The sequence below is a fragment of the Erinaceus europaeus genome, chromosome 14 (genome assembly GCF_950295315.1).
Source record: "Erinaceus europaeus chromosome 14, mEriEur2.1, whole genome shotgun sequence".
Lineage (NCBI taxonomy): Eukaryota > Metazoa > Chordata > Mammalia > Eulipotyphla > Erinaceidae > Erinaceus > Erinaceus europaeus.
Window position 1 is genome coordinate 45,144,463 of NC_080175.1, and position 27,136 is coordinate 45,171,598.

Sequence of the window (27,136 nt, forward strand, 5' to 3'; positions counted from 1 at the left end):
TGGGGGCTCGAACCGGGATCCTTACGCCAGTCCTTGAGATTTGTGCCACCTACACTTAACCCACTGTGCTACCACCTGACTCCCAAGGCACAGGCTTTGAAGGGAAAAAAAAAAAAGCATTTTCCTTCTGTATTGTACTCTTAACTGGTGCTGTGGTTGGTCTAGAGACTAGCCCTGCAAGATCACAGTAATGGCAGAGGTGGACCCATCCACATGCTCACTCACCTGCCCTTGACCCAGGAGTCAGGGCACAGGGCATCCCTGGGGGTTTGTCCCAGGGAAGGAGACAAGAGTGGGCTATAGCCAGGCATGAATCCATGGACTGGGACTGGGGGAACCTACATGCAGCCACACCCTCCCCAGCGCTGCACCAGCACCCCCTTTCTACTTCCCCGTGGACAAACACTCTTAATACTTGTTGAAAGACAATTTATTGTCACTGCTTCACTCCATCTACTTGGGGCACTGAGGAAGATGGCAGCTCAGAAGCTGGAGAAGCTGGAGGCAATCCCTGCCCTCTGCTGTGAGGGTTGGAGGCATCCCTGCTGACAGCCGGCAGCCTAGGGGCCATGCGGGAGGGCTCAGGAGTGCTCACACCGGTCACAGTCCACGGACCCCAAGGTCTCACAGGTGGGAGTAGGAAGACGCAGGTGGAACTGGGCAGAGGGACTCCCTCAATTGGCCCTCGGCAGACCCAGTCCTGGGTTGGGCTTCCCTCCCACCTTCATCCCTGAGGCTTGGCCCTGGGGAGAGAGGCCAAGCCAGGGAGCCAAGCAGGAGCCAGTGACCAGAACACAGAGCCAGCAGGCAAGGACAGAGAGAGGAGAGAGGAGGGTGGGGTGACAGGACACACCACAGAGAGTAAGAGAGCCAGGAGGGAGGATGATGCCAGTTAGAGACGGAGGTGGTGTTGGAAGCGTAGTGTTACTGTGAGAACATGTCCTGCCCAGGTCAATTAATCAAAGGAGATGAGTTGGGCTTCGCTGCTGTGGACGGGTGGCCCCGGTGCAGGGGCCTGCTGGGCCATGGTGGGTTGCTGCTGCGGCGGGCCACCAGAGGGTGCCACCTGGGAGAGAGGGCACACAGGAGTCATCAATCCTCACATGATACCCCAGAGCTGCCCTGTCTACCCCGTCCACATGGGGGTTTGCCGTTATCAGGAGTAGCTGCAAACAACTGAGTGTCACTATTCTGCACACTCTCCAGGCCACCCTTCCTGGCACTGCCCCACTGTGCTCCCTGGGAGATGCCCCCCAAGGTGAGGCGGGGGAGCGGCCCACCTGCTGGTACAGGGGCTGCTGCGCAGTGATGTAGGCCTGCTGTGCAGGCTGCATCGATGTGTCTTGGCTGGGGAGGGTGGTCATGAGATTCTGCAGAGAGAGGGAGATACACACTGAGAAACGCACTGAGAACATATAAATAGGCACTTCCACCCCAACAGAGCTGAAGCCAGCAAGGAGAGAGCCCTGTGCGGGGTGGCACCAGGTCACTCACCTGCATGCTGTAAGGCTGGTAGCTCATGGATACAGACTGGCTCCCCAGGTAGCCCATGGCACCAGACTGTGGGGGCTGGGGCATGGCCGGGAGGCTCTGCGGGGCCTGTGAGGCCACAGTCTGTAGAAGGAGATGGTGCAAAGGAGATCTGGGCTGGGCACCCCAGAGTCAGGTGGGGGCTCTCTGCCCTGCTGGCTTACCTGGTAGGCCTGTGTGGGAGTGGGCTGGTAGGACGAGTATGCTGGGCTGGCTGTGGGTCCAGTGGGGCCCTGTGGGGCAGCTTGGGCAGTGGTGGCTCCCGCAGGGTACATGTAGGCACTCACCATGCTGGGGTCTATGGTGGAGAGGTGTAAGCGCTGAAACATAAGGCTGGGGGTCACAGCCCTGAGTTCTCCCCTCTCTTGTGACTTGTGGACTCGGACTCATATTCCAGTTTCACATCTCACAACAGAAAATATATGGAACCAACAAAGATGGATAAGAATGAAACAAGAAGGGATGAATCAAACTGTACACTACTAAGACACCACAAGGGGAGGAAGCTAACAAGCAACCCGGAGCCCTGCCTGCCTGAATACCTTACTCAGCTGACTGAGTAAGGACGAAACGTACGTGTGTGAGCACAGAGAGGAGACACAGCAAGTGTGGTGAGATGCAAGCTGGGGAATCTGGACAGTGCTTTTCATCACCCTCCTAACATTTCTGTGATTCTAAATCATACCAAAATAAAAGCCAAAGCAGTAGCTCCGTGAGGTGGAATGTACAGTTTCTGCACAAGGTGGTCCAGGGGATCAAGTGCAGGACTTCTAAAGCATCAAGTACTGAGTTCAATCCCCAGCACTACATGTGCTAGAGTGATGCTCAGATTCTCTCTTGTGAGTAAACAAATTGAAAAACAAAAAACCAGTCTGGAGTCCACCAGGCTGACCAGCCCCCACCCCAGCCTGTTACCTGCTCCAGCAGCAGGCATGCTAGGGTAGGGGCCACTGGCGGCTGCGGCGGGCTGGCTCATGTACAGGGTGTGCATGGGGGAGCCTTCCACTGAGCTGGCCGGGCTGAAGGTACCTGGGTAGGTTGTGGGACCCGAGGGCTGGTACAGCACGCCCCCTGCCGCAGGCATGGCCTGGAGCTGAGGAGAGAGATGTGGTGAGAGGCAGCCCTCTGGGCAGGTGGGGAAAGACAGGGATTCAGTTAGGGGACATGCCTGGGCATAGGGCAGCGAGAAGGCTGGCATTTGGGCCCGCATCTGGATGGTCTGCTTCTGTTGCTCCAGGCGCATCTGCCGCTCCTTTTCTTGCTCCTGTAGCCGCTGGATGGCCAGCTGCCTCTGCACCTCCAGGTATTCCTGTGGCCGAGGGCAGCAGTCAGGGCCACCACTGGCCCTGGCCTGAGAGCTTCCCTAGCCCCACCCAACCACCTAGCCTGGTTGGTCGCCCACCCACCCAACCACCGCACCTGCTTCTTCTGCCGCATGATCTCCAGCTTCTGAGCCAGTTGGATCTGGCGCTGGCGCTCGGCCTCCTCGGCAGCCCTGCGCAGTTTCTCCCGGTGCTCCTCCCGCAGGGCGCTGAGGGCCCCTCGGGCATCGCGGATCTGTGCCAGCTTGTCCTGCAGCCCCTCATAGTACACTGTGGGGAAAAGGGGTATGACTGCATCCAAGGGGGGGGGGGTCTGTCAGAGGGGAGCTGAAGGGTCAGTGTACATGCCTCCACTTTCCACCTGCAAGGGGGAAGCTTCAGCAGTGGTGAAGCAAGTACTGAAGGTGTCTGTCTCCTTATCTCTCCCTCCCCATCCCTCTCATTTTCTGTCTTATCAAATGAAGGTGAAAAAAAGGCTGTCAAAGTAGTGGATTCACTGAGCCTCATCGATAACCCTAATGGCAATAAAAGAAAAATCTTAATCTCCCAATAAAGAAAAAAAGAAAAATCAACAAAAAGTAGCAAGAAACAAACAAATGGGGCTGAGTGGTTGAAAGCACATGGTACAGTGTGGAAGGACCCACATTGAGCCCCAGGTCCCCACCTACAGGGGGAAAAGTTTTGTGAGTGGTGAAGCAGGGTTGCAGGTGTCTCTCTGTCTCTCTCCCTCTCTATCTTCTCCTTCCCTCTCGATTTCTATAAGCCTGTATCTAATAAATAAAGAATAAAAAAAAATAAAGAGAGAGAAAGAAAGAGATGGTAAGTGGGAGGCAGGCAGGAAAGGAAGGCAGGCAGGCAGGCAGGCAGGCAGTGAGGCCCAGTGTGCCTCACAGCAGGGAAGGGAACTGTTCTTGCTTTTAGTTCCTGTCCTGTGCTTGACAGGCCACTCCATCAGGAGGACAGACTATTAGTACAGGGAGGACTGGGGGTGTCAGCGGTGCCTGCCAGCTCCCCACTCTGCCTCGGCAGGGTAGGGACCCACGGGGTGGCCGGTAGCCTGGGCACCTACGCCTGCGCTCATCCAGATGGTTGAGCAGCTCGAGGAGCTGGGGGTGCATGCCATTGATGGACTGGAAGAGCGAGAGCACAGCCGAGTCATTGGTGATGCTGCGGCCTCGGACGTGGTTGCTCTTCATGCGATTGACGAAGGTGGTGACAGCATTCTGCAAGGCCTTCAGGAACTGCTCATGGCTCTCCTCAGACTCCCCATTCTGGTATTGCTGCGGGGGCCACAGCAGGGTCTGCTCAGGCTCCCATGGAGGGAAAGCCAGGGCCTACCCATTTTCAGGAGGGGAACCTGAGGTTCAGCGGGAGTCTTGGGCCTGCCTTCCTCACAGAGGCTGAAAAAGCCTAGACATTCCTTGGGCCGGATATTGGAGACATCTGGGCTGGTGGGAGGCCAAGCATGGGCCTAGCTGGTCCCGGGGGACCCCCAGAGCTGGATGGCGCCATGGTTTACCTCACTATAGGGGCCACTGGAGGAAGTCATGGGCTGGGAGTCCACTTCTGGAAGGGAGGTCTGCAAAACATCCAAGGGTAAGTGAGGGTAGAGACTCTGACCCCCACAGGGATGCAGGAGCCAGGGCACCCTCACCTCCAGTGTGGCAGTGGGGGCCGTGTGCCCCTCCCCAGGCTGGGTGGTAGGCTCTGTCATGGGTGCAGGTGCAGATGGTGTGGGGCTCCTGCGGGCATCCTCCTGCTTCTTTTCCCAGTAGTTGCGGTTGAGGTACCTGGCGAGCTTCAGGGACACAAGGGATCACATTCAGGAGTCTGGGAGCCTTACTCAGCAAAGCCCCAGATGCAGGGGTCACTTACCTCTGGGTCAATGTCCTCAGCCAGGGGCGCTGACGAGTTCTGGGGAGACACAGAGTCTGAGGCTTGAGAGCTGGAGGAGTGCAGTCACTACCTGGTTCTTCCCTGAGCCCAGAGTGGATGGCATGGCACTACCTGGTTCTTCCCTGAGCCCAGAGTGGTTCTTCCCTGAGCCCAGAGGTCTGTGAAGCTAGTCTGAGGGGCCCTTGAGGCTCCAAGTAGGTGACAAGTCTTGGGGCAGTGCCCCCCGCCCCAACAAAAGGTGGCAGTAGGAGGTGGGGCTCCACATCAAGAGACTACAGACCCCATCCACCGGTAGGGGGGCTCACCACAGGCGAGGAGTACAGGCTGCTAGCTGGGGGCGCAGACGAGGCCACAGGGGCTGGCTCGGCCTTGGGGTATGTGGCATAAGTGGACTTCTGTCTCTGGGGGAGCAATGGCATCGGGGAGTATGTGGGCAGCTGCTCCACCTCCTCCTCTGCCCTCTCCCACACCCATGGGGCTTCCCGCACCCTACATAGCCAAGCCTTAGCTCTCCTGGCTCACCATCCTCTCCTTCTCCTCAGCCTCTGACTGCGACAGGGCCAATGCCAGCTGCAGCTCCTCTTCCTCCTGGAGAGCTGTCTCATCCCTCTTGGGGGGTAGCTGGGGGGACAGGCTAATGAGCAGGGTCCAGAAAGGGGGGATGGGCAGGGGAGGTGCTGGGCCCTGTGCCTACCTGGGACTGCTGGGACAGGGGGCTGGTCAGGTATTCCGGGGGCAGCTCAGTGGTGGAGGCAGCCTTCCCTTCTGACTTCCTAGAGGCAAAAGGTGTGTGGGGCTGACGAGAACCCCTGCCCCCCCTACCCCCCACCCCGTTCTACCCAGCCAGCAACTCAACCAGCTCTGTGGGCCCTGGGCCAAGTCACCTGCTACAACCATGGTCCTGGCTACTAGAATCCAGGTTTGGCATCCCCTGCCCATGTACAGCTCTCCCCAAAATGAGGACCAAGGATCTAGACCTATGACGGTGCCTAGCTGTTAGACCGCAGGTGCTCAAGGACACTCCCACTCTGAATACAGAAGCTGACATAACCACTAAGCAGCCTTGGGCAACCCGCAGCAAGGGCCACACTTGATATTCAGTCACTGCCTGTGATATAAGCCTGAGGCTGAGAACATGGGGTCATAAGAGCCGTGACAGGGTGCCAGCCACAGGCTGTGCACTGTGGAGCCAGCTGGATGGTAGGGAAGAATGTCAGCCCTGGACTGAGACAGGGATTAAGAAGGGCCTTGTCCCTGGGATGGGCAAAGGGACGCCATCCACAGTGAAGGGACAGGGTGCCTACAGCATACTTAGCACACACGGGACAGGGGTGAGGGGGGACAGTCCAGAGTAGTTGCACCCAAGTCCAAGTAAAGGCCAACCACCCAGGCTCCTTTCCCGTCTCATTCTTCTCTTGCAAGTTCACGTCCAAATTTAAAGGCTCGAGAGCAAAACAGTGCCACCTGGGTGGGCTCAAGCCCCAGCACCACACAGGAAGTGCTGTGACACCAAGAGAAGCTCTGCTGTCGTAGCATCTCTTCCTTTGTCCGAGTAAAAAAAGTAACCCAGGAGGGGAAAACATGGCGAATATAAAAGGTCCTGGCTCAGATAAAAAAAAAAGAGAGAGAAAGAAAGAAGGGGGAGGAAACATTAAACGGTAACTAAATAAAGTAAATGAAAAGCAAACTACCCAAAGAACAAGACCCAGAACCAGGCAGGCCCTGGAGACTCACTTGTTCAGCTGCTCGTAGCAGGGCTCGCAAACACGCACCTCCTTCTCGATGCCAAACTTGGGGATAGTGGAGTACTTGGAGGAGCACTTGCCGCAGAAGATCTGGCCGCACGCACGGCAGTGGTGCTGCGGCGCAGGTGGGTCAGGGCAGCCAGGAAGACGGCAGCTCCCACCCACCAAGCTGCCCCCCACCCCCCGAGAGCCTTCACTGCGAGGGCTCCACTAATGCCCCCGCTTAGGGGATGCTTAGCTGCAAAGAGGACAGTGGTACACCCAGTAGAGTGCAAAGACCTGGGTTCAAACCCTTGGTCCCCACCTGCAGGGGGAAAACCTCCACAAGTTAGTGAAGCAGGGCTGCAGATGTCTCTTTCTTCCCCTATCTCCCTCTTATCTCTCGATTTCTTTCTGTCACAATCCAATAAATAAATAGACAACATACTTAAAAGTAAATTGCAAGGTGCCAGGCAGTGGTGCACCTAGTTAGACACTTACATTATAGTATGCAAAGACTCAGGTTCAAGCCCCCAGCCCCCACCTGCAAGGGGAAAGCTTCACAAGTGGTGAAGCAAGGCTGCAGGTGTCTGTCTCCTCCCTCCCCTCTCAATTTCTCTGTCTCTATCTAATAAATAAAATATTTAAAAAAAAAAAGTAAATTGCAAAGAGGGATTCCTTGGTGACCATACCAGCCACTCAGCTGGGACCCGGACTCCCCCTCTGCCAGCAGGCCACAGCAGCTGGGGCATAACAGTGCCTGGCACAGGGGTCCCACAGTGGCAAGAGATGACCTGGGTCTTTGCCTGTGCCCCCCTGCCCCCAACAAAGCTAGGGCAGCACACTCACCTTGCGAGTCACCACCCCAAATTGTACCCTGCAGCGGTGACACTCTTCAGCATCCACCCAGTCGGGAGCCTGGTGTACAAAAGACACACAGAATTAGAGCTGCACAGTCAAGCACTAAGGCCACAAAAAGACATTCCCAGGGTGGGGTGTCTGTGCTGGACCCCATAAGCCCACTGCAGCAACCTTAGCCCTTGATTCCCAAAACTCACTCTTTCTGCAGCAAACATGGCATCGCTCTCTTTGAACTCTGGGAAGACGTGTCCTGGAGGAGAAGGTCACAGTCACGACCCTGAGGTCTCACCGCACCTCCACCCGAACCATGTGGTCTGCCCTGCCACCTCTATGGAAGCTACCTCTTGGCACCTGCCTCACCTAACAGCCCTATGGGGACACCCAGAGTTGTGCTGGCTGGTGAAAAGACCTAGGGTCAGGCCTTGCTCTCACAGTTCCCTGGACCCCTCCTTCCTGCTCCTGATCCCCACATGCCAGGAAAAGCACACTGAACCCCACTTTTAAAGATAGGGTTTTCAGGAAAATGGCAGGGAGACATCTGGGAGCTGAGGGCTTGTGCTAGCTCACACATGGTCCAGCCCGTGGCAGCCTCCCCTGACTGACTCACTGGCCCTCAACCTGCCCCATCACAGTCACTCAAAGTGGGAGGACCCCCTCCCCCCCAGCCTCTGCCCAGGTGAGTAACTCCTCTGGATTCACCCTCATGTGCCACCTTTGTCCCCAAAGTCTACCAACCTGCTGTGGCCCAGCTTGCTGCTAGGAGGAAAGCAGAAGGGTCCTTTCGGAGGATACCCAGACTCCAGTGCAGAAAACACACTGCTAGTCTCTGTGCTTCCTGCTCTGGGCCCACCTGCTCAGGTCCTCCTAGCTTTCCACTTGGGACTGTCTGCAGAGCTGCCGCCACAGGCAAATGTGTGGCCCAAAGAGGCAGGGCTCAGGTGCTCACAGCCCAAGGCAGAGTGGACCCCACGTCGGGGCGGCAAGTGCAAGACCACCTGTTGGCTCTCTGCTGGGCTCACCTTCCACCTTCAGGATCTGGTAGGTGTCCTGCACCACCTTGTACTTGGGCTCGTTGCGGAAAGCATGTGCCCAGGCCTGGATCAGGTAGAGGATCTTGCTGCGCACACTGACTTCCACCTGCCGCTGCAGAAGGACGGGCAGAAGGGGTGCAGAGGCTGAGGAAGCCCAGCTGCACCCAGAGTGAGGACTGCAGCTAGAGGACAGTCTATGGACCTCTTCCTGGTAGAGGCCTGAGAAGGCTGTGCGTGTCTGCCCACCATGCTCTCAGCTGGCCTCCAAGGGGCCAGTTAGGGATGCTGGTCAAAGCTGAGGAGCCCCATGGTTGGCTCCCACTGATGCTCTTGTGAGCAGACCCTTCTACCTGCCCTGCACACCACTCACAAGACAGCCTTCAGGGTGGTACCAACCTTCTCTGGGGGCAACACCCAGAATCTGAGGGGTGTCCCTTCTGTCAACATACTTTTCCTGGAGTCTCCCTGAGCAGTCTCCCCATGAACCTCCTTCCACACGGTCCTTCTTCCATAAACACTCATGTGTCTCCCTACTTAAAATTCCACATAAATTCATGTGTCTCCCTACTTAAAATTCTTCCCCGTGGGCCCAAGACAGCAAGATGTTAGAGCACAAGATGTTAGGGCCAGGTTCAATTCCCAACACTACTGTACGGCAGAATAGCATCATGCTCTGCCATCTCCCTCCTCCCCCCATAAAGTGAATCTTTAACAAAAACAAAACACGCCTTCCTGGGCCCTGGTCCAGGTGCCTTTTGGGGTGCTCCAGCTCACCCAGATCCCCTACCCAGTGAGCGTCCTCTAACTTCAGCCTGGAGTCTTGGGGGAGCCCAGCCTCCCAGAGTGCAGGGGTTTATGTACATTCCAGATACAGCACCTTAGCTGGCTGTCACCGTCACCCTTCCAAGCTGGACCACCCAGCAATTTGAGCCATCCAGCAATTGCCATGCCCACCAATCCTGAGCCCCACCCGCAGCCCAGCTGCTGCACCCACCTTGAGCAGCTCCTTGAGCTCCTCCATGGTCTGCTTGTTGGCCACCTCGTCGTGCACTGTTTGCCCACAGTTCTTCACCACAGACTCCATGACCTGCACGCCCAGAGAGGATGGCATTGGCGTCAGGCCAGGGATCCCTACCCCACACATGCCCACTTCCCATGAGCAGGTCCCCTGGGTGCCCCCACATCAGCAGGATCCATGGGGCAGTCTCTGAGGCAGGTGGCTGCTTCTCATGCTGCACTCCTACCCCAGCCACAACTCAGCACACTGTCTCGCATGACCCTGGGGGTTTCCCGAGCCCACGGGCAGACTTACCTCTAGGGCGTACAAGGCCACATGCGGGTTCTTATCATTGACTTTCTTCTTGATGGAACTAACAGCATATTTTGCTCTGAGTGAAAATAGCATTGTTAAAAGCAGAAAGAGGGAGAAAGGAGGTCACAGGAAACCAGTTAAGTCACTGAGAAAAGCCCACCCCCTGCTGTGCCTCTAAGCTCTAGGGGAATCCTGTATTTGTCCCAAGATCCCCAATCCTAGAGTGCACACACTGGGATTCCCATGGCATCAAGCCCTCAGATCATAGCAAAGTACCCCCTTTACACACTGCATGCACCCTCTGCATCTAAGTCCTCTCACTACGTGTACTCCATTTTCAGTTCTCCTCACTCACTGTGTGTCCCTCTGCATCGGAGCCCCCAACTGTGTCCTCCATGTCTGATCCCCCCTTCACTGTTTCCCCCATGTCTGAAACCCCTGCTCAGTATTGTTTCCTCATGTCTGAGTCTCCTCACTCACTGACCCCTACGTCTGAGCCCCTCACTCACTGTGTGTCCCCCTGGCGGATCAGATCACAGATCTGCAGGATGGACTCCCAGTCGGTCTCCAGTAGAAGGTGACTGGTTGCTTTGTCTAAAACAAAAGGGCACTGTTAAGGGGTCCTGCTCTGTGACTCCCCAGACAGACTCCCTCCCCAGCAGCAGGAATAAAGGGCTGTCTCCTTCCCACATTAAATATTTGAGCATACACAACACCAGGTGTAGTCCCTGTTGATCACCCATTGATCAGCTTGAAGGACAACAGAACCAGCTTGTCTCCTCTTGTTGTCTTTGACGGACAAGAAGCTGTCAAACTTGACTCATCCATATACAACCTATGAGCCATCTACTATTTTCATCCTCTTTGCAGAAAAAGAAATTGAGGCAGGGCCCTGGTGGTGGTGTGCCTAGGTGAGTGCACGTTACACTGTGCATCCACCTGCAGGGGGAGAGCTTCGCAAGTGGTGAAACAGTGATGCAGGTGTCTATGTCTCTCTTCCAATCTTACCCATCCATCTCAATTTCTTTCTCTATCCAATAAATAAAATAAACAACCAGGAAACTGAGGCAGAAGTGAGGCCACTGCCCGAAGTCCCACAATTTGCTGGGAACAGTCAGGGTAGATTGCTATGTTTAGCTGTAGCTCTACAAAGAGAATCTGGTCACCGAGTCCCTCTGATCTTTGGCTTTTCTTTTCTTTCTTTCTTTTTTTTTTTTTTTTTTTAATATATTTAATTTATTTCATTGTTGTTATTGATGCCGTTGTTGTTGGATAGGACAGAGCGCTGATAGGACAGAGAGGATGGAGAGAGGAGGGAGAGAAAGATAAGACACCTGCAGACCTGCTTCACCTCCTGTGAAGCGACTCCCCTGCAGGTGGGGAGCCGGGGGTCGAACCAGGATCCTTAAGCTGGTCCTTGTGCGATCTTTGGCTTTTGAAACCTCCTCACATACCATCTGGTCTGAGGCCAAAGACCCCAGCCCTCCACCCCCCACCTTGACCGGCAGAACTGCCCCCCCCCCCCCCCCCGTAACTCTTCACTAAGGGCTGTGGGGTGATAGAATAAGCTTTCAGTATCGATCTGCCAGAAACTTCTGGTGTGAACCTCTCATGGCCTCGCCTGAGGTGCCCGCACCTCAAGACCAAATTCAAGGGAAAAAGTTGGGGCGGGGGAGGGGGTGTCAGCTGACAGCGGGGTGTTGGGACCCGCCCGGCCACGCCCGCCCGGGGTTGAGCAGAGCAGCACGTCCCGAACCCGGCGCCTTGGTGCCTGCGGGGACACGAGCCAAGGGTCTCGGGGGTTCCTGGGACATGACCAGCGGCTCCTCGAAAATATTACCGCAGGCCCCGCGCCCTCCAACCTCCGAGGGGTCTCCGCGGACTGAACATCTGAGTCACGGCGCTCGTGACTCAGGGCTCCGGCCCGCTCGGTTTCGGGGACCCGCAGGACATGAGGTGCTGGCCAGGGCCGGGCCGGGTGTCTGTCGCTGCCCCCACCCCCAAGGCGACCCCTAGCGCGGGCCGGGCCGCGGCGCTCGCTGCGTCCCTCTGGGGACCGCGGGAGGCCCGGCGGCGCGCGCTTGGCCTGGCCCTGCGGGCTGCCACGGAGGCGCAGGCGGCGGGCACGGGCGTCGTTACCTAGCAAACGCTCGAAGGTGCCGCTGCCGCGCCCCATGGCGACCCCGAAGCCGATCCGACGCCGCGGCACTCCAGCTCCGAGCCGGCGCGCCCCCGACTTCCGCTTCCGCCTTTCTCCAGGGGCGCGCGCACGGACTAGAGCGGGCCAGCCAGCAGCGGGGAGGCGAGGCCCTCCGTGCCAAACACTGTGCGTCGATAGGACGGTGCACAGATCTCTGGAGCCCCGAGAACCAATGAGAAGCCAGGGGGCGTATCACCTGAGCCCGGTAGAGGGTAGGCCGCGCGGAACCCAGTTACCTTACGGGCTGGAGCCACGGGCGGAATGTTTCTCTTGCTGGGACCGTCCGGAGTCGGGAAGACGCTGCTGGTGAAGCGCCTGCAGACTATCCTTTCGCGAGTCTGGGAGTGGGGCGTGCGGGGACGGGGACTTAGGTTTGGGGGGTGGCGGACAAAGTCGAGGGTGTTGCGGGGTCCGACGGCCGTTCCAGTCCTTGACTGCCCCGCACAGCTGAGCTCCCAGGACGGGAAGGGCGACCTGGGCGAGCCGCCCCCGACGTGGCCCACGGTAGGCGACAGCCTTCCGCAACTTGGGTGGAGTCGTGACGCCCTCGGGAAACGAGCGGGACTGGAGAGGGATCCCGGCTCCAGGCTGGAGGGTTGGTCCGGGCTACCAGCTCTCGGGAGGGTCCCCTGCAAGATTGCACCCATGTGGTTTTCCCCCCAGGTGGGCACCAACCTGACGGACATCGTGGCCCAGAGGAAGGTCACCATCCGGGAGCTGGGGGGATGCATGGGCCCCATTTGGTCCAGTTACTTTGGGGACTGCCACGCTCTCCTGGTAGGTCACTGCCTTTTGAACTCTAGGGAAATGTTCTCTCTCCGACTTAGGGTTACTCCCTCACGTCACTGGAGTGGAGCTGGGGTTCATAGTGTGCCTCCTCCTGTCCCCCGCTAAGTTAAAACCCCAAACGTAAATAACAGGACTACTCGCTGCTTTGCTCCTTGAGATGTATTTATTTGTTGTTGTTTTCTTCAATTTTTATATTAACCAGAGCACTGTTCAGCTCTGGCTTATGATGGGGCTGCAGACTGAACCTGGGACTTTGGAGCCTCAGACATGAAAGTCTTTCTGCATAACCATTGTGCTATCTTTCCACCCACCTTTTTTTGCTTTCGTTTTTTAAATTCAATTTAATTTTATTTTTTAATGCTGTGGTATAGAATAAACCAAAGCCTTCACACATGTATAATACCACTAAGCAGTCTCTCAGCCCAGTTTTTCCACTTTTCATTTAGCGAGGAGAGACAGGAAAAAGAACTGCTGCACATACCACCTGCCAAGGAACTTCTCTGGCATCATCCATGGCATCATGTGCCAGTGTTTAAACCCAGGTACTCAGCTATGGGAAAGCATGTATATGTTCTGCCAGATAAGAAGTCTCTCTCAGCTTCTGTATTTTACACAGGGAAAGACAGAGAGATGAGACTAACACCAAGGCAGCCATGGCTCCACCATGCCTTTGGTGTTATTTATGGTGCTCCTATGTGATTCTGGGAATTGAACGCAGGATCGGATGATGAGGCATTCACTTTACCTGCTGAGCTACCTTAGATAAGTATGAGTGTTTCACTTTTTCTTTTTTTCCTTACTAAATTGGCACCAAGGTTATCGCTGAGGCTTAGTGCCAGGACTAAAAATCCACTGCCACTGGTGCCATTTTTTTTTTACTTTTTAAAAAATATTTATTTTATTTATTTATTCCCTTTTGTTGCCCATGTTGTTTTATTGTTGTAGTTATTATTGTTGTTGTCGTCGTTGTTGGATAGGACAGAGAGAAATGGAGAGAGGAGGGGAAGACAGAGAGGAGGAGAGAAAGATAGACACCTGCAGACCTGCTTCACTGCCTGTGAAGCGACTCCCCTGCAGGTGGGGAGCCGGGGTTCGAACCGGGATCCTTATGCCGGTCCTTGTGCTTTGTGCCACCTGGGCTTAACCCGCTGCGCTACAGCCCAACTCCCAACTGGTGCCATTTTTTATTTTTTATATCAGAGATGGGGGAGAGGAAGATAGAAAGGGAGAGAGAAATAGACACCCACCCACAAACTTCATGAATTAAATGAAATGTCCCCCCCCCCCTTGCAGGTGGGGATCAGGGACTTGAATACAGGTCCTTGTACATAGTTACATGTGTGCTCAACTGGGTATACGATCGCCCGGCCCCCTCATTTTAAAAACTTTATTTATTCATTTTTCCCTGTTGTTGCCCTTGTTTATTTTTAAATATTATTTATTTGTTTCCCCTTTTTTGTTTCCCTTGTTATTGTTGTGGTTATTATTTTTTAAAATTTTTATTATCTTTATTTATTGGATAGAGACAGTCAGAAATTGAGAGGAAGGGGGAAACAGAGAGGGAAAGAGACAAAGATGCCTGCAACCCTGTTTCACCACTTGCAAAGCTTTCCCCTTGCAGGTGGGAACCGGGGGCTTGAACCTGGGTCTTTGCGCATTGCACCATGTGCCCTCAACCAGGTGCACTACCACACGGCCCCTATTATTATTGTTGTTGTTGATGTCATTGTTGTGGGATAGGACAGAAAGAAATGGGGGGAGAAAGATAGACACCTGCAGACCTGCTTCACCATTTGTGAAGCGACCCCGCCCCCCGCAGGTGGGGAGCTGGGGGCTCCAACCAGTATCCTTATGCTGGTCCTTGCGCTTTGTGCCACGTGCGCTTAACCTGCTGTGCTACCTACCGCCCAACCCCCTTCACTTTTTTTTTTGCTTCCAGGGTTATTGCTGGGGCCCAGTACATGCACTACAAAATCCACTGTTCCTGGAAGCTTATTTTTTTCCCTTTTGTTGCCCTTGTTGTTTATTGTTGTTGTTTTGTTGTTATTGCTGTCATTGTTGGGTAGGACAGAGAGAAATCGAGAGGGGAGGAGAAGACAGGGAGGAGGAAAGACACCTGCAGACCTGCTTCACTGCTTATGAAGCAACCCCCTGCAGGTGGGAAGCCATGGGCACCAGACCTTGCGCTTTGTGCCTTGTGTGCTTAACCTGCTGCACTACTGCCTGGCCCCCCACTTGTTTGTTTTTAACCAGAGCACTGTTCAACTCTGACTTGAGCTGAGCCTGGGGATTGAACTAGGGACTTTGGATTTCATGTTTGGAGTCTTCCTCCCTTGTGCTTCAGATTTCTCCTTTTGGGGAACTGCAGGCCACACAAGGAAAGAGCCTTCAAACAAGCAGGTAGACAACAGGTGACTCTGGCTCTTTGTCTCTCTCTGCTTTCGCCTGTCCCCACACCTTTTGTTGAAAGGTCACCTTGCACTTCCTGGGCCAGGCCCATGGTGCCCAGGGAGAATCGGCAAGGACTGTCTGACCTCAAAGGGGCCCTGATGGTTTTTCCTTTGTTCTCAGTTTATGGTGGATACCTCGAACCCCACCCAGCTGTCTGTATCCTGCGCACAACTCTTGGGTCTCCTTTCAGCAGAACAACTGGCAGGAGCATCTGTCCTGATACTCTTCAATAAAATGTGCGGGCCGTGAGTCCAGAGGGAGCAGCAGTCCCTGGCAGGGTACTGATTAGGGAAGCGCCTCAGGGGTTGGGGGCCCATTCTAAGGGGTTGCTTCTTCCACTCCAGTGACCTGCCCTGCTACATGAGCACAGAGGAGATGAAGTCTTTGCTCAGGCTTCCTGACATCATTGCCTGCGCCACACAGAACATCAGCACAGTAGAAATCAGCGCCCGGAAAGGCACCGGCTTGCCAGGGGTGCTCCGCTGGCTCCAGGACACCCACAGGAGCCATGTGTGACCATAGGAGAGCAGTGCCCGCCTGGATCCTCCAGGGTGCAAGTGAACAGCTATACTGTGTCCAGTGGTGCTGGCAGTGGCAGGATGACCCCTCACCCCCTCCCAGGAGCCCCAGGGTGTGGGTGGCAGACTGCTCTGCTGAGTCTTACTAAAAGAACTGTCCACAGCTGGCTTTTGTTCCTAGGCCTTAGTTTCCTGCTGCCAACAGGGGGTGGTACTATTGGCACTTATCTCTGGCTCTAAGAGCTGGTGGGTTTCTGACACATGGACAGTTTGTCCTTGCTTGCCCTGTCTGCAGTGAAGGTTGTAGGAGAAACAGTGAGTCCCAGTGGGGAAGGCATTTTTGTAAGTTCACTTGTTCTGTAAACCTTGATTGCACAGAGCCTGAAGGGTACAGATTCCCTTGGGCAGCTTCAAGGGAGCTAAGGAGAGGCCCGGCAGTGCACCCCAGTGGGAAGGTCAGGGCTGCCTCTGGGTTGGGTATGCCTGCCCAGATGCTCAGTGAATCACTGTATTCCACAACTCTTCCTTCCTGCTCTTGCCCTGCTCACTCTTTCAGTTGCTGTTTCTTTCTTTCTTTTTTTTCCTTTCCTCCTCCAGGGTTATTGCTGGGCTCGGTGCCTGCACCATGAATCCACCGCTCCTGGAGGCCATTTTTCCCCCCTTTTGTTGCCCTTGTTGTAGCTTCGTTGTGGTTATTATTATTGCCCTTGTTGACGCAATTCGTTGTTGGATAGGACAGAGAGAAATGGAGAGAGGAGGGGAAGACAGAGAAGGGGAGAGAAAGATAGACACCTGCAGACCTGCTTCACCGCCTGTGAAGCGACTCCCCTGCAGGTGGGGAGCCAGGGGCTCGAACCGGGATCCTTACGCCGGTCCCTGCGCTTTGCGCCACATGTGCTTAACCCACTGTGCCACCGCCCGACCCCCTGCTGTTCCTTTTCTAATAAACCAGTGACAGCAGCCCGGAAGGTGATAGAGTGGATTAAATATTGGTCCCTGGCACTGCATGTGCCAGTGTGATCTCTATTCCTCTTTTTTTCTTATTTCTCATAAATATATATTTTTTAATATTTATTTCCTTTTGTTGCTCGTTTTATTGTTGTAGTTATTGTTGTTGTCATCGTTGCTGGATAGGACAGAGAGAAATGGAGAGAGATGGGGAAGACAGAGAGGGAGAGAGAAAGACACCTGCAGACCTGTTTCACTCAAGTGACGCCCTTGCAGGTGGGGAGCCAGGGGCTTGAACCATGATCCTTAACATGGTACTTGCGCTTTGCGCCACCTGTACTTAACCCGCTGCACTACCGCCCGACTCCCTCTCATAAATATTTTAATGGAAGTAAAAATGAACCAGTGATTGAGAAAGATATTACCTGAGTTTTGTGAGTTGCCTTTCAACTGCATTGATGCTGAGGGACCTGACTTGTGACTAATCAAAAGGACAGGTGACAACTTGGGTTTGCAACCTGCACTATGCATTGGAGGAAGTCACAGGAATTCCTAGTTGGATCTTCAGAAATCCAAGTATAACTTGTAACTGACATCTTGAGAGGGAGGTCTGGGGGCACATGCATTGCTGGGGGCTTAAACTTGGGTCTTCACACATGGTAAATGGTGCACATCACCAGCTCAGCCTATAGCCCAGCCCCACTGACATTTTGTTTTTTTTTTCTACTACTTAATGTATAAGACAGAAATTGAGAAGGGGGAGATAGAGAAGGGGAGAAACAGATACCAGCAGTACTGCTTCACCCCTTGTGAAGCTTCCCCCCACAGGTGGAGACTGGGGGTTTGAACCTGAATCCTTATATGTACTCAACCAGGTACACCACTTCCTGACCCCAACACATTATTTTTTTTCCCCTTTTGTTCCTCTTGTTTTATCGTTGTGGCTATCATTACTGCTGTCGTCGTTAGATAGGACAGAGAGAAATGGAGGAGAGAAAGACACCTACAGACCTGCTTCACTACTTGTGAAGTGATTCCCCTACAGTTGGGGAGCCTGGGACTTGAACCGGGATCATTAGGCTGGTCCTTGTGCTTAGCGCTATGTGTGCTTAACCCGCTGCACTACCGCCCGACCCCCACCAACATGCTGTTTTTTACTTATTATTATTTTTTTTAACCAGAGCACTGCTCAGCTCTGGTTTATGGTGGTGCAGGGGATTGAACCTGGGACTTTGGAGCCTCCGGCACAAGTGTCTTTTTGCATAATCATTATGCTATCTACCCCGGCCCCTCACTATTTTTTTTTTCTTTATTGAGGAATTAATGTTTTGCATTCAACAGTAAATACAATAGTTTGTACATGCATAACATTCCCCAGTTTCCCATTTAACAATACAACCTCCACTATGTCATTTATCATCCTTCATGGATCTGTATTCTCCCCACCCACCCACCCCAGATTCTTTTACTTTGGTGCAATACGCCAATTCCATTTCAGGTTCTACTTGTGTTTTCTTTTCTGATCTTGTTTTTCAACTTCTGCCTGAGAGTGAGATCATCTCATATTCATCCTTCTGTTTCTGACTTCTTTCACTAAACATGAATTTTTCAAGGTCCATCCAAGATCAGATGAAAACACTGAAGTCACCTTTCTTTACAGCTGAGTAGTATTCCATTGTGTATATATACCACAACTTGCTCAGCCACTCATCTGTTGTTGGACACCTGGGTTGCTTCCAGGTTTTGGCTATTACAAATTGTGCTGCCAAGAACATATGTGTACACAGATCTTTTTGGATGGATATGTTGGGTTCCTTAGGATATATTCCCAGGAGAGGAATTGCAGGATCATAGGGTAGGTCCATTTCTAGCCTTCTGAGAGTTCTCCAGACTGTTCTCCACAGAGGCTGGACCAATTTACATTCCCACCAGCAGTGTAGGAGGGTTCCTTTAACCCCACACCCTCTCCAGCATTTGCTGCTGTTACCTTTTCTGATGTATGACATTCTCACAGGAGTGAAGTGATATCTCATTGTTGTCTTGATTTGCATTTCTCTGACAATCAGAGACTTGGAGCATTTTTTCATGTGTTTCACAGCCTTTTGGATCTCTTCTGTGGTGAATATTCTGTCCAAGTCCTCCCCCCATTTTTGGATGGGGTTATTTGTTGTCTTGTTGTTGAGTCTGGCAAGCTCTTTATATATGTTGGTTATTAAACTCTTATCTGATGTATGGCATGTAAAGATCTTCTCCCATTCTGTGAGGGGTCTCTTGGTTTGGGTAGTGGTTTCTTTTGCTGTGAAGAAGCTTTTTAATTTGATGTAGTCCCATAGGTTTATACTTGCTTTAGTCTTTTTTGTAATTGGATTTGTTTCATTGAAAATGTCTTTAAAATGTATGCGGAAAAGAGTTCTGCCAATATTTCCCTCTAAGTATCTGATAGTTTGTGGTCTAACATCCAAGTCCTTGATCCACTTGGAATTTACTTTTGTGAAAATACAGTGAAATACAGTGATTCAGTTTCATTCTTCTGCATGTTTCAACCCATTGTTTCCAACACCATTTGTTGAAGAGACTCTGCTTTCCCCATGTAATAGTCTGGGCCCCTTTGTCAAAGATTAGATGTCCATAGGTGTGGGGCCTCATTTTTGGGCTCTCAATTCTATTCCACTGGGCAATGTGTCTATTCATGTTCCAGTACCAAGCAGTTTTGATGATAATGGCCCTATAATACAGTTTGAGATCTGGGAGTGTGATGGCTCTGGTTCTGTTCTTTTTTCTCAAGATTGTTTTGGCAATTCTAGGTCTTTTCTGGTTCCAGATAAACATTTGTAGCATTTTTTCTATTCTCCTAAAAATGTGCTTGGGATCTTGATGGAGATAGCATTAAATTTGTAGATGGCTCTGGGTAATATATTCATTTTGATGATGTTAATTCTTCCAACCCATGAACATGGAATATCTTCCCACTTCTTTGTGTCTTTTTCAATTTCTTTGAGTAGTACTCATAATTTTCAGTATACAAGTCTTTCACTTCGTTGGTTAGATTTACTCCTAGATATTTTATTGTTTTTGTTGCTATAGTAAAAGGAATTGATTTCTGGATTTCAATTTCTTCTAACTTGAGTGCATAGAGGAATGCCACTGACTTTTGAATGTTAATTTTGTAGCCTGACACCTTACTGTATTGCCTGATGATTTCCAAAAGCTTCTTGCTGGATTCCTTAGGTTTTTCTGTGTATACTATCATGTCATCTGCAAATAAGGAGAGTTTGACTTCTCTTCCAATCTGTATCCCTTTATTTCCTTACTCCTGCCTGATTGCTATGGCAAGAACTTCCAACACTATGTTGAATAGTAATGGTGATAGTGGGCAGCCCTGTCTAGTACCTGATCTGAGTGGAAATGCTTCCAGTTTTTCACCATTGAGTATGATGTTGGCTGTAGGTTTGCTATATATAGACTCCACTATCTTCAGGAATTTTCCATCTATTCCCATTTTTTGTAGTGTTTTGATCATAAAGGGATGTTGTATTTTGTCAAAGGCTTTCTCTGCATCTATTGATATGACCATGTGATTTTTGGTCTTGCTTTTGTTGATGTGGTGGATCACAGTGATTGATTTACGTATATTAAACCAACCTTGCATGCCTGGGATAAACCCCAATTGGTCATGATGGACAATCTTTTTGATATACTGCTGTATCCGGTTGGCTAGAATTTTGCTCAATATTTTCACATCTATGTTCATCAGAGATATTGGTCTGTAGTTTTCTTTTTTGGTTGTGTCCCTGTCTGCTTTTGGTATCAGGGTGATGTTGGCTTCATAGAGGCTGGCAGGGAGTACTCCAGTGTCTTCAATCTTCTGGAAGACTTTTAAAAGTAGAGGCTTTAGTTCTTCTTTGAAGGTTTTGTAGAATTCATTTGTAAAACCATCTGGTCCAGGAATTTTATTTTGGGGGAGATTTTTAACAACTGTTTCAATTTCATTGGCTGTGATGGGCCTGTTCATGTTATCCACTTCCTCTTTACTTAGTTTTGGAAGTTGGTAGGTATCTAGGAAATCATTCATTTCTTCCAGGTTCTCTAGCTTGGTGGCATATAGTTGTTCATAGAAGCCTCGCATGATATGTTGAATTTCTGTGGTGTCTGTTGTGGTATCTCCTCTTTCATTTACTATCCAATTTATTTGGGTCTTCTCCCTTTTTTGTTTTGTGAGTCTGGCTAAATGTTTGTCAATTTTGTTTACTCTTTCGAAGAACCAACATTTACTTTAGTTGATCTTTTGTATGGTTTTCCTATTCTCAATGTTATTTATTTCTGCCCTAACTTTAGTGATTTCTGACCTTCTCGTTGCTTTAGGGTTCCTTTGTTGTTCTTCTTCTAGGTCTTTAAGGTGTGCAATCAGGCTGTTTATTTGTGCTTTTTCTTGTTTTCTAATGTGTGCTTGTATAGCTATGAACTTCCCTCTTAGGACTGCTTTAGCTGTGTCCCAAATATTTTGATAGCTTGTGTCTTCATTTTCATTGAACTCTCGAAACATTTTGATTTCTTCCTTGATTTCCTCTTTGACCCAGAAGTTGTTAAGAAGTGTACTGTTGAGCTTCCACATTTTGGGACTATTACTAGTCTTTTGTTGATTGTTAAGTGTTAATTTAATTCCATTGTGGTCTGAGAAGATGCTTGGGATGATTTCAATGCTCTTGAATTTGCTGAGGCTGTCTTTGTGGCCTAACATATGGTCTATCCTTGAGAATGACCCATGTGGATTTGAGTAAAATGTGTATTCCAGTTTCTTGGGATGAAAGACTCTGAAAATGTCCAATAGTTCTAGTTTATCTATCTCTTCATTTAGCTCCCTTATGTCTTTACTGATTTTCTTCCTGGATGATCTGTCAAGTTGAGAGAGTGGGGTGTTGAAGTCCCCTACTATGATTGTGTTACTGTTAATATATTGCTGTAGCTCTTTCAGTAGAAGTTTGATGTATTTAGATGCCTACTCATTGGGTTCATAGATGTTAATAATTAAGTCCTCTTGATTGACTGATCCTCTGAGCATTTAGTAGTGTCCATTCCTATCTTTTTAAATCTTATCTATTTTAAAGTCTATCATGTCAGATATGAGAATAGTTGTTCCTGCCTCTTGTGGGCCATTGGCTTGTATGATAGTTTTCCATCCTTTCACTTTAAGTCTGTGTTTGTCTTGTTGAGTTAGGTGGGTTTCCTGTAGACAACATATTGTTGGGTTGTTTTCTGATCCATCTTGCTACTCTGTGTCTTTTAATAGGTGAATTCAGGTCACTGACATTTATTGATATCAAAGATTGAAGATATTTTAACGCCATTCTTGTAGAGTTTTAGGGTGTTTTCATATATGGCCTATTTGTGGTGGTCTGATAGTTTATAGGAGACCTTTCAGAACTTCTTTCAGGGCAGGCTTGGTTGTTGTTGAGGTGGTCTGGTGTCGGGATGCACTGTGGAGAAGAGAGCGGACGTCCAGAGCAAAGGGGTACACAGATCTTTATTATAGGATGGGGGGGGAGGTTTGGTTCAGACCACGTGGAGCCAGCCAGCAATGGCCGACCACGGGGGGAGAGCAGGGAGCGAGACCTCAGAGAGGGAGAGCCGAGAGCCCAGAGAGAAGGGAGGGGTGAGGGGGCTTTTTATTGGGCGACAACCAGGGGTGACGTGTAGGGCCAGGATTGGTTGAAAGGGGGCACTCTAGGATATAGCGGAGCATAGAAAAACCTGGGGGCAGAGCCAGGATTGGTTGAAAGGGGGCACTCTAGGATTTAGCGGAGCATAGGAAAACCTGGGGGCGGAGACTGCATCAGAATAAGTCCTCAGCAACATCTCCTATCCCTTTATATCTAAATGGACACAGTAAAGAAAAATGGAGCAGGCTTAAATGTTTTAGAGGAATGCCATGCTCAGGTGGGAAGATGTAGGACTTTCTGTGGAGAAGGGAAGGCTTAAATGGCTGCCAACCTTGTGAGATTTATGCGTCTTCCTGTGCTCAACCCCTCTTTAGAGAGAGAGACTTACCTGGAGAGACTCATCTCATAGGTTTAAGCGCAGCCTGCTCAACCATCTCTTCACAATATCTCTACATCTTTTCTATCTTTCTACCTAGTAATAGCATAAGATGTACAAAGTCTATAAAAGACTATCATGGGGCAGAAACCTTTTGGGCATAAGCCTACATGACATAACAAAATAGGAAGGGACACGAAGGGGAGAAGTAAAAGCCAGTGTGGTGTGAAGGGAAGGATTGGTGTGTAAAGGAGCATTCCCTGTTTGGGTGGGGAAAGGGGCAAGGGTACATAATGAGGGGAAGGCGGGAGGCATGACCCACCAAACAGAGGGGCTATTTGGCATTGTATAGTCCTCAAGGCAACAGTCTGTAAAGTCTATGAATTACTCAGGATCAGTCTATGAAAAACCAGCAACGTGAAGGGAAGGAAGCTGCTGTAAAATTGTCTAAAGTGTCCAAAGGGTATACCAGCAAGTCCGATAGAAGTCTCAGTCCAAAGTAGGCGACTAGGGGGAGAAATGGCAGGGGATGAAATGCTGCATGAGGAAGGTCAGCCTCTGGAATTCTGCTTTTCTGTAGATTGTGAGCTGGAACCGCCAAAACGTGACAGGTCAAAGCAAAAGCAGGAAAGGCAGACAGGCAGTAAAAAGGTTCTGTCCTTGGAGTCTGCGAATCAGATTCTTCAGATCGCGTTGAGTGACATCTAGGGTTTCGGGGGGTGTGCCACGGTAGTCGTGCCATCTAGTGAGTGACGTCAGGGTGTGCAGGGGTTCAGATGGTTTTTCCGGGATTCCTGTAAAGAAACACAAACAATCTGCTTCTTGTGGTTAGCAGGGCATCTGATTTGAATGCTTTATAGAAGAAGAGGTTTGGTGCCTTGACCAACTGAGTATTGGGGGATGTATCTTTCCTATTCATTTATGATTACATTTTATATTATTTGTCATGGTAGTCAGCCATTTATCTGGAAGGTCCTGGGTGATTCATGGGGAAAAAGACCTTATCTTTTAACAAAGACTCTAAGGTGTAGGGAAGAGGGAACTATCTTATCCCTTTTTTTTTTTTTTCTATCTTGCCTTTTGTTGCCCTAGTTGTTCTTGTTGTAATTATATTTTTGTTATTGCTGATATTGTGGTTGTTGGATAGAACAGAGAGAAATGGAGAGAGGAGGGAAAGACAGAGGGAGATAAAGATACCTGTAGACCTGCTTCACCGCCTGTGAAGTGATTCCCCTGCAGGTGAGGAGCCGGGGGCTCAAACTGGGATCCTCAAGCCAGTTCTTGCTAAACTCGCTGCGCCACCACCCGATTCCCAGGAACTATCTTTTAACATAAACTCTATGGCCATGCCAATAGCAACCTTGAGGGCACATGTGGCTCCCCACATGTCCCCCTGTCTTATATCATGTTTTGATGTTTGGCGGCCTTTGTTTTGTGGCAGGGTGGACTGTGCCTGTCTTAGGTTGGGGATCAGCCTTCCGTCTTACCCGTCATTGGAACACCTGGTCATTTTTGCCCAGTAGTACCAGATGCCCTGTCTTAGGTTGACTGGATAGCACTAGTTTCCTCTTACCCGTCATTGGCTAGCCAGCCCTCTACATGGTGGACGTTCTGATGGAGGGGGGCAAATCCTCCACAGCAACTCAATATTCTGCCATGTCCAGCCTATGATAGTGACTTTGTATAGGTTGCATCTTTATGGCATCAATCTGTTGCTGCAAAAGGCCATGAGCTTGTTAAGAATTATAGGACTGTGGTCCGGGAGGTGATGCAGTGACTAAAGCCTTGGACTCTTAAGCATGAGGTCCTGAGTTCGATCCCTGGCAGCACATGTACCAGAGTGAGTCTGGTTCTTTCTCTCTTTCTCATTAATAAATAAATTTAAAATGTGAAAAAAAAAGAATTATAGGACCTATTGTGAGCAGAAGAAGTAAAACAAGCTAGGGTCTCACAACTAAGGGTATACAGGTAAGGAAGGGGGAATGTATCCATTGATATGAAGAGGTAGGAGCATATCTCAAGTCTAAGGGAAGCAGTCAGTGAATGTGATGTCCAGGGGAACAGCCATTTGTCTTTGGGGGTAGTAAAGGATGTCCGTGGCATGGGTGATGTTATAAAGAGAAACATCTTTAAATTGTTGGCTGACAAAGGCAGGCCTATGGTGGCAAGACAAGATACACCAGTTAAGTTTACAAGAATATGTGAATGTTGCTAATTCACATAGGTTGGATATGGAGGAACTTCTTACAGTTTAATACCTTACCATATGAACAGATGATTCCTCATATGAAGGCTTGATAGCTGTAATCACTTACTTGTGGAAAACAATAAAACTTGTAACAAGTTAGAGGTTTACTATAATTGACTTTGGACTATAAGCAGACTCAGGTTACTTAGAGAGTTAATGCATGTTAGTAACAATGGTTTTAACATTTAGAGTACTTCTGAGCAGATGGGTCATACAAAAAATTTTTGGTCATTCAGCACACTCACTCACAAAACACAACTGGCCATTCATAACATAAGACATTCAGGGAAGGGGTAGGAGAGAGGGCTCTGTGAGCCAACTTTTGTAGGTTCTGCCATGCCATATTATGGATCCTGGGATGTATCCTGCATCTGGTCCTCTTGTGTTATTTCTTGTTCTTCAGGAATAACAGCGCCATCCTGCGGGTATTGTCGGACATGGCGGGCAGGAACCCAGACAGGTTTAGAGAAATTTTGAGGGAAAATGCATGCGAAACCCCTTCCCATGGTCAATAATGGGTCAGGCCCTTTCCAAACTTTATCGAGTGGGTCTCTCCATTTGACCTTAATAGATGGGAGGGTAGATGGTGTTTGCCAGTGAAGAATAATAGGGGGTAAGGCTGAGTTATTGTAAATATTAAAGAGATTTAACGTAGTTAAGGCTTTTGCTAGCTGGATATTTGGGGGATATGTTCCTCCTTTATCTTTATTTAGTTGAGCCTTCAGAGTTTGATGGGCCCTCTCGACAATGCCTTGTCCCTGTGGATTGTAGGGAATGCCCGTGGTATGAGTAATATTCCAGAGGGAACAAAAATCTTTAAATTGTTTACTTGTAAACATAGGTGCATTGTCTGTTTTCAAAAATAATGGGACCCCCATAACGGCAAAACAAGAGAGCATATGGCTTACAAGCTTTTTAGCACTTTCTCCTGTCTGAGCTGTAGCCCACATAAATTTAGAAAAGGTATCAATTGAGACAAACACATATTTTTGTTTGCCAAAGTTTGGTATGTGGGTGACATCAATTTGCCAAATAGCATTAGCTTTTAAACCTCGGGGATTAACCCCAAGGGTCTGGATAGCAGGTGTCTTTATGAGACTTGCACAAGAAGAGCATGTAGCGAGGATATGTTTTAACTGTGATACAGGAACATCAGGGAATCGAGCTTGAAGGCCTTTAAGATTAACATGGGTTAGAGAGTGAAAATTAGCAGGATCAGAGACAGAGACTGGGAAAGTTCCTGTGGAGGCAAGGCGATCAACTGCGGCATTCCCTTCGGACAGGGAACCAGGAAGAGGGCTGTGGGAGCGAAGGTGTTGAATATACAGTGGTTGGGTTCGAGAACAGAGCATAGAGGCGATTTGAATCAAGAGAGGGGAAAGTGGGTTGTCATCAATTTTCACATACGAACGAGCAAGCCATGGAAGTAAGTTAACAGTATACACACTGTCAGAAAAAAGGTTGAAGGATTCTGGTACAGCTTTTAGTGCAAGAAAAACAGCATAAAGTTCTTTGTACTGAGGGGAATTATCAGGAAGCTCAGTAAATAGAGGTTTAGGAGATTGTTTGTCTGGGTAATATATAAGGGCAGCAGCTCCCCTTTTTCCGCCATCAGTAAAGATTGTAGGAGCAGAGGGAATGGGATCCCGAGAGAAAAGTTTAGGTGCTAGTAGAGGCAGAAGAGGTAAAGAAGCTATCAATTTATTAGAAGGAAAATGGTTATCTATTTGTCCTGGAAACCCCACGAAGCTTATGGCAAAGCGGGAATGATGGCGTATAAGCCACTCTGTATCTGTGAGAGAAAAGGGCAGAATGATTAAATCCGGTTCTTTCCCTAAGACCTGCACAGACCTATTTCTCCCTTGGCGAACCATGAATGCTAACGCATCTATCTCAGTGAGGAGTCTTGGAGTTCCTCCTACTGGCGTGTGAATCCATTCGAGAACCCCATGGTCTTGCCATAGTGCCCCTACTACTGTGGGGGTGGAGTTGAAGATTAGAAGGTTTACCGGACAGGAGGGGGAGAATCGAACAAGGTGCATGTCCTGGAGGGCCTGGTTAACCCTTTCCAGTGCCAAGGAGGCCTCAGGAGTTAACTTACGTTTTGAAGAGGGCTGTTTGTTTCCTTTCAACAGGTCAAACAGTGGTTGGAGGCAGCTTGTGGGTAGATAGAGATACTGCCTAAGCCAATTTAAATTTCCTAGAAAACTTTGTAAAGAAGCAAGAGTAAGGTTAGAAGGGAAGGTAACATTAGGTTTTAAGGGACGAATTTG

At 50.2% G+C, this 27,136-nt stretch overlaps 2 protein-coding genes across 7 annotated transcripts; one reads left to right on the forward strand and one right to left on the reverse strand.

Annotated features, from left to right (window-relative positions):
- Positions 1-412: 412 nt before the first annotated feature.
- On the reverse strand, positions 413-11,971 carry HGS (hepatocyte growth factor-regulated tyrosine kinase substrate). Of its 3 annotated transcripts, XM_016194851.2 has the most exons (22): positions 11,816-11,971; positions 10,186-10,270; positions 9,677-9,752; positions 9,359-9,451; positions 8,353-8,476; positions 7,531-7,583; positions 7,322-7,390; positions 6,483-6,607; positions 5,443-5,521; positions 5,271-5,369; positions 5,054-5,149; positions 4,728-4,766; positions 4,507-4,650; positions 4,372-4,431; positions 3,922-4,132; positions 2,950-3,122; positions 2,699-2,839; positions 2,446-2,623; positions 1,695-1,828; positions 1,495-1,614; positions 1,281-1,370; positions 413-1,066 (listed from the first exon to the last, which is right to left on the reverse strand). In XM_016194851.2, exons 1-22 carry the CDS (start codon positions 11,850-11,852, stop codon positions 956-958), a joined length of 2,337 nt encoding a protein of 778 aa, XP_016050337.1. In that variant the 5' UTR covers positions 11,853-11,971; the 3' UTR covers positions 413-955. The 3 variants fall into 3 exon arrangements, with proteins under 3 accessions (XP_016050337.1, XP_060027749.1, XP_060027750.1); XM_060171766.1 differs by lacking the exon at positions 5,054-5,149; XM_060171767.1 differs by lacking the exon at positions 1,495-1,614.
- Positions 11,972-12,027: 56 nt separating this feature from the next.
- ARL16 (ADP ribosylation factor like GTPase 16) lies at positions 12,028-16,171 on the forward strand. 4 transcript variants are annotated; one of them, XM_060171770.1, is made up of 4 exons: positions 12,028-12,380; positions 12,540-12,653; positions 15,237-15,352; positions 15,461-16,161. In XM_060171770.1, the coding sequence occupies exons 1-4, from the start codon at positions 12,138-12,140 to the stop codon at positions 15,630-15,632; spliced, it is 645 nt and encodes a 214-aa protein (XP_060027753.1). In that variant the 5' UTR covers positions 12,028-12,137; the 3' UTR covers positions 15,633-16,161. The 4 variants fall into 4 exon arrangements, with proteins under 4 accessions (XP_060027753.1, XP_060027752.1, XP_060027751.1 ...); XM_060171769.1 differs by lacking the exon at positions 12,540-12,653 and having other exon boundaries at positions 12,028-12,539; positions 15,461-16,171; XM_060171768.1 differs by having other exon boundaries at positions 12,028-12,653; positions 15,461-16,165.
- The last annotated feature ends 10,965 nt before the right edge of the window (positions 16,172-27,136 follow it).

Excerpts from the sequence above, each read along its gene's own strand:
- HGS (XM_016194851.2), bottom strand. The coding sequence starts at position 11,852 with ATGGGGCGCGGCAGCGGCACCTTCGAGCGTTTGCTAG. Across the intron at positions 4,432-4,506 it reads CCCCCACTGCCACACTGGAG|ACCTCCCTTCCAGAAGTGGA; the intron begins GTGAGGGTGCCC and ends GATGTTTTGCAG. Across the intron at positions 3,123-3,921 it reads CCATCTGGATGAGCGCAGGC|TGTACTATGAGGGGCTGCAG; the intron begins GTAGGTGCCCAG and ends TTTTCCCCACAG.
- ARL16 (XM_060171768.1), top strand. The coding sequence starts at position 12,138 with ATGTTTCTCTTGCTGGGACCGTCCGGAGTCGGGAAGACGCTGCTGGTG. Across the intron at positions 12,654-15,236 it reads GGGACTGCCACGCTCTCCTG|TTTATGGTGGATACCTCGAA; the intron begins GTAGGTCACTGC and ends CTTTGTTCTCAG. Across the intron at positions 15,353-15,460 it reads CTGATACTCTTCAATAAAAT|TGACCTGCCCTGCTACATGA; the intron begins GTGCGGGCCGTG and ends CTTCCACTCCAG.